Source organism: Paroedura picta, chromosome 18 (genome assembly GCF_049243985.1).
Source record: "Paroedura picta isolate Pp20150507F chromosome 18, Ppicta_v3.0, whole genome shotgun sequence".
Lineage (NCBI taxonomy): Eukaryota > Metazoa > Chordata > Lepidosauria > Squamata > Gekkonidae > Paroedura > Paroedura picta.
In genome coordinates, this window is record NC_135386.1 from 14574305 (window position 1) to 14580580 (window position 6276).

A 6276-nucleotide genomic window follows, 5' to 3' on the forward strand; every position below is an offset into this window, starting at 1 on the left:
GATAGAAAGCCAAGTTTCCACCAGTCCCTCAATAACTCAGCCTTCTTGACTCGTAGAAGATTTGTTTTCCCCCACCCAACCCAGTATGTTCCTGTTGGCCTTCATCCTTGGGCCCCTCCAAATGTTGCCTCTTTTGACGGAAAAAAAAAGTGCAGAGTGGAATCCAACCGAGGAATTGCTGGTGGACCATTTGAATTAAATGATACCTCATCAATTGTCCATGTGGGGAAAGCGGTTTCCCCTTCCTTCCATCTGAAGACGCGCCAAGTTTATCCTACAATATTTACAGTCAGTTTTGTTTGTTTGGATACCCTTTCTGCACGTTGCTGTGATAAAGAGAAAAGAAAGAACACCGGGAAGTTTATGTCATCTGAAAACGGGGACAATTTATGTTTTAACATTCTTTTCTTCCTGCTGTTTTTTTTTTCTTTTTTTTCTGTTGAAACTTAAGACACAAGTTGGGGCAGATAAAACTACAGCCAGACCAGTTATTTTACTTTACCGTCTTTATTTGCAGAATATGGATTTAGCACCAATGTGGGCGACAGTCTAAGAACTGTACCCAGGATCCCCGTAATTGTCCTATTGTGTTTACTGGTACCCACTCACTTCTCCCCTCAAGCAAGGAGTCAATCCTGTGGGCCATTCCGCACAATGACCAATGTTGCTAAATGTTTGCAGTATGCAGAAGCGCTATATTGAATAGTGGAATTTCATCATTCCGCACACCTTCAATTCTAGTGGAATATTGAAGTCCCAGTAGGGTCTATCCATTCCCCACAGGTTTCCAGTCTCACCAGAATCACAACAAAGGAGGCAATATTTTTCCGCGCTTCTTCCCTCCCCTGGCCATCAATCAAACAGAACAGCCAATCAACAGTTGTGTTCGTGCTCCCGAAAAGCCCCTTTCCCTTTAAAAACTGTTTTTTAAAAATCCCAAAACACCAGTAGCAATGAATATTTGTTCATTCAATGCCGGGCCCTACTCCTTTTCCCACTGGGAAGCCTCCCCACCCCCCTCCCGCCCCAGGGCCCGGCTTCCCATCCTTATGGAGGCTCGAGGGCGGCAGTAATGGCAGCAGTGGGCCGAAGATGGCCAAGGTTGAGGTGTGGGTGGGTCAGGAGGCACTTTGCACCTCCCAAGTCATCAGTCCGTTGCCAATGAGCTCAATCCCGGACTCTGCCCACCCCCCTTGCCCTTAGCCATTTATTTATACCGCTCCCGCGGAGCGGTTACAGATACTAATGGCTCATGTTTTGTAAAGGCCTATGGCTATATACAAATAAATTATATTCGACTAATGTCTGAACAGCACATTGAAAGTGCATTATCCTATGTGTGCGGAATGAGCCCTGCACAATCCAAAGTTTTATTGACCTCCTTCCTCTCCTTGGCTCCCCTCCTGTATGATACAAGACAGAAAAGTAGCAGGGGAAACAGATAAATCATACTCTGTTTTAAGCTATGCTTAATGGTGATTTGATATTTTACTGCTGTGCAAAATCTCAAGCCGGCTTGTGGGATGATGATGTTATCCATTCAGTCATGTCCAACCCTCGGCGATTCTATAGGAAAGTCTTTGCCATGCGTCCCTGTCTCTGACTGCTTCTTTTAATTGGTTCATGGTCATCCCTGTATCAGCTTTGAGTGTGTCGAGCCAGCGGATCCTTTGGCGATCATGTTTCCTTTTGCCGTTGACTGTGCTGAGCATTAATGATTTTTCTAGTGAGTTTGATTGTATGATGGGTCCAAAGTAAGTGAGTTTTAGCCACAATATCTTCCCTTCTAATGGCATAGTTGGTTTTGTTGTTGTTGTTATGTGCGAAGTCGTGTCCGACCCATCGCGACCCCATGGACAATGATCCTCCAGGCCTTCCTGTCCTCTACCATTCCCTGGAGTCCATTTAAGTTTGCACCGACTGCTTCAGTGACTCCATCCAGCCACCTCATTCTCTGTTGTCCCCTTCTTCTTTTGCCCTCGATCGCTCCCAGCATTAGGCTCTTCTCCAGGGAGTCCTTCCTTCTCATGAGGTGGCCAAAGTATTTGAGTTGGTTTACTCCCCTCTAAAACTATCTTGTTGGTAACTTTGGCTGTCCATGGTATTTGCAACATATTTGCAGCATGCGTGTCCAACACCCTAATTCGAAAGCATCTATTCTCCTCCTGTCTTCCTTCTTCAGAGTCCAGTCCATGGGTTGTTATGGGGAAGACAATGGCGTAGACTAGCCACCTCGAACCCGCTTGTGGGAATCAAACGATAAATAAACCAAATTACATATAAATAAATAGATGTTCTTTCCCCAGCTGCTGTCCCTTCGCCTGCCAACATGACACGGCCCCCAGGAATGGTACTTACTGGCATCTATTAACCACAGACAAATATTTTCTTTCCTAGAAAGTAAAAGATGACAGGAGCGACGAGGAAGAGGAAGATTCCCTCAGTGACATGGAAGAGCAGTGCCTCAAAAAAGGAAGCAAGAATGGCAGCTGTGAGGCGAGCCACCCTCTTCTGAACAACAACAATTACTAGTGTGTTTCAGGCCTGAGGTTTTGCTTGCTGGGCCCGTAACCCATCCTCTGAGGGCCAAACCTCAACATCTCCACAGGAGCCCCTTGCCAATTTTATTGCTGGTTGATCGAGCTGGAGGAAAGTCCAGCTTTTCTTTTTCTTTTTTTGAAAGCAAAGATTAATTTGCTCAACTAAACCATCTTTAGGGGCGACTTTCTGACACTCTGCACATTGGGGTAGGTGGCAAACATCATCTTTCTCAGCTCTTCAAGGGCCCGAAGATCTCCAAATAGTCTTAGGGGATCCCTGTTTTGAGCTGTGTTTAGAAAAACAGTTCCCAATTTAAGAATTCAGCTCCTGGTAGCATTTGGAATGATTCGGGTGGTCGGCGCATATTCCACAGAAGAGCCGAATTATTTTCCTGAGGGAAGTCCATGGCAACGGAATTCCTTAATGAGCTTCATGCTCATCATGCACATGCAACCAACTGGGTGACCTTGGGCTCGTCACAGCCCTGATAAAGCTGTTCTGACTGGGCAGTGATATCAGGGCTCTCTCAGCCTCACCCACCCCACAGGGTGTCTATTGTGGGGAGAGGAATGGGAAGGAGATTGTAAGCCACTTTGAGCCTCCTTCGGGTAGGGAAAAGCGGCATCTAAGAACCAACTCTTCTTCTTCTTCAGTAATCTCAGGGCTCTCTCAGCCTCACCTACCTCACAGGGTGTCTGTGGTGGGGAAAGGAAAGGGACAGCGATTACAAGCTGCTTTGAGACCCCTTTGGGTAGAGGAAAGCGGTATATATGAACCAACTCCTCTTCTTCTAAATGTGATTCACAGAGGCAACCACAAGAAAAAAAAGAAGTCTATCACCATCAAAGTTCTCCCTACCAATTTCTTCCATGCAACTTTCCGGCATATATTGTAGCACAAGGCCTCGGGCAGCCTTTCTCCACTTTTTTACCCTTGAGAAACCCCTGAAACATTCCTCAGGCTTTGAGGAACCCCAGAAGTGGTGTGATCATGCAGAATAGGGTTGGGAAGCAGAGCTGTGGACACAAGCACTCAGGGCCCCTCCCATAACCACCCCCTCCAGGCCCATCATTGGCCATTTGGGAGGTGGGGTGGGTCGACATGATCATATGTGGTCATGTCACCTGATAAATGTTTAACAATTTTTAAAAATATATATTAAAATTAATTAACTCCCACTCATTCAGGAAACCCTTCCAGGGCCATCACAGAAATCCAGGTTTTCACGAAATCCTGGTTGAGAAAGCCTGGCTAGGCAGGATAGCCAGCAAGCCTTCTGGACTCACTCTTCAGGCTGTTTTATTTGCAAGGGCTTTTAAGGGGGTTTAAGCTTGCAGGCTTTTTTTTTTTTTTTTTGGAGGGGGTTTCTGCGGCATTATAGTATTTTGTACATTTGTTAATATTGGAATTGTATTGAACTGCCTGGTGCCACGAGGGAAAGGCAAGGGATACATGTTGTAATAAAAATAAATTAATTAAAATATATATAAAACACTAAAAACGGCAAGCTGCATCTTTGTGTTAAGGGGAAAGCAGAGCATCTTTTGTCCGTAGCCTCTGGAACAGCAGAAATGGAATTACTCCTTTTATAGCAGAGTTTGTTTTTTTTCATTTAATGCCTAGGTTTTAAAACAAACCACCTCCCTTGGGAACAAGGAAAAGAATGTAACATTCTTGTTTCTTATTCTGCTGGTTTCCTACTAATCATCCTAGAAAATACCTCCCTTAGCTGGAAAACCATCTTTTAAGGATCTAACTGGATTATAATTAGAAAATTTTAGAATCTGTGTAGGGGACTGTAGACCCATGGGAGGGTCATACTGAACTTTCAGTGGTCTGAATATATATATTTTCTTCTTCTTCCTCACTTTCGTCCTAAATTCAGAGCTTCAGCTTAAAAAAAAAGTGCCTAATCTGTGTATTTTGTCATGCAAGGGAAAATTGCAGGTTCTCAGGGTTACCATCCTCCAGATCAGGGGTAGTCAACCTGTGGTCCTCCAGATGTTCATGGACTACAATTCCCATGAGCCCATGCCAGCAAAAGCAGAGTTCCTGCCCCCCACTCCATCTACTGTCTCCAATTTTGATGCTCCATATACACAAAATGGGGAAAATAACATTATTGACATTGCACTGAAGACTTTCTGTATGTGTGTTTATATGTGTATGTTACCTTGTCACTATGTTTAAATGAGTACATTACCAGAATTGGGGGGGGGGGGAGAGGGGAAGTAGGGAGGGAGGTAGAGAGACAGAGAGAGAGGCTGAGTGTCATGACCTGGCCACATGTGGGTAACAAATTGCAACAACCTTCATCATTCTTCCAAAAAACTAAAGGCATGGGAGGAGACAAGATACAGATATTCAAGATTCTAGAGGTCAGACAAGCCCAATAGTCCAATCCAAGTCAAAATTTTCAGGATTCATGCAAAGAGATGTCAACATATAGCTTGCATGGTATTCACTCAGCTTGCATAGTATTCACTCTCCCTGAGAGGCTTTACAGTTAAATGCCAGCAGCTCAGACTTAATCCTGCAACAACTCATCATCACTCTCAGCAGGTAGCTGAAGTCTAGCCATAAAGTAAGAACTTCTCCTTTTAGCCTGCAGGTGATCCTGGAGGGCTGGAAACAGGCAGCTGGCTTTCATTTGCTGGATCAGAGCTGGGAGTGGGGAGGAGGTGACTCTTTAAAAGCTCTCAGCTGTAAGCTGGGCGTGGTTGCACCTTCTCTTCTTGCTTCTGCTGCCTCTAGCCTGGCTGTTGGCTTCTTCCCCCTCTGAGGAATCCTCCACATTGCTGAGGCCCATGACAGTGAACTTCATCAGATGGCCAGGCTATGTACTTGGCAGCAGTCAGTGAGAATTTTATTGTTAGTGTTGAAAACATGGAGTACAGACTGTGGACAGGCAGAATCCAGGTTTAATGTTACAAACTGGAGGAAACTTGTAAGAGGAATGCCACATGATAACAAGCAGACCCAAACAGAGAGGTTGGTTGTGTCATTAAATCACTTCGGGATAAAACTCAGGAGCCACAAAGGGTAAATCTGGGAACCACTAGAAGCACTGAGGTCTTATCCTAGAGGACCCTTTTTCAACCCTTTGACCATGGAGGAGCCCCCAAAATAACTTTGAGAAAGCCTGGTCTGTTGTCTGCAGACATTCTTGTCTTCTGTTCAGGGGGCAAGCAGGGAGAATGCTTGAAGAAGCAGGAAGTCTCCACTTGAGCCAATCAGGATCCAAGAAGGGAATATTTGAAAAAAAAATACCAGGAAGTTTCTGATCTAAGAATGCTAATTGCACATGTCTTCTGATGCCCCCTGTAGGATATTCTTCATATATGCTGTTGAGTCATGCATAATGCAAATCTTGCATATTCCTACAGTTTGTTCTCTAGAACAATTGGTGGGTCATTGGACCACATGGAAAACTGGCTCAATCCAGCACGGCTCTTCTGTCATATCATATACAAGCCAGGAGATAGTCCAGGGTCAGCCAGCAAGAACAGTGCCCAAATGCAGGGTTTGACATCCACCTAAGGAGAATGAGCCAATGTTGCCTGTCCTTTAACCCTTGCTCAATTTTAGCTGTTGACCAAGGCTTTAAGATGTTCTTCTTCTTAATGCACCAAAGTATGGGTAGCAGAAATAGGACCAGGACCTATGGCTTGGTTTGCAATAATGAGAAAGGGAAGGGGGACTTGGCCAGAAATCTAAGACACCTGCAAGGAAATG

At 44.9% G+C, this 6276-nt stretch overlaps 1 protein-coding gene across 1 annotated transcript in view; it reads left to right on the forward strand.

The window, feature by feature from the left end:
* Positions 1-4020, forward strand: part of CERS3 (ceramide synthase 3) — a 43803-nt gene extending 39783 nt beyond the window's left edge. Inside the window, exon 13 of the mRNA XM_077317914.1 lies at positions 2398-4020. Coding sequence (XP_077174029.1) covers positions 2398-2532 — 135 coding nt within the window. The 3' untranslated portion in view covers positions 2533-4020. The remainder of the gene's footprint in view (positions 1-2397) is intronic.
* The last annotated feature ends 2256 nt before the right edge of the window (positions 4021-6276 follow it).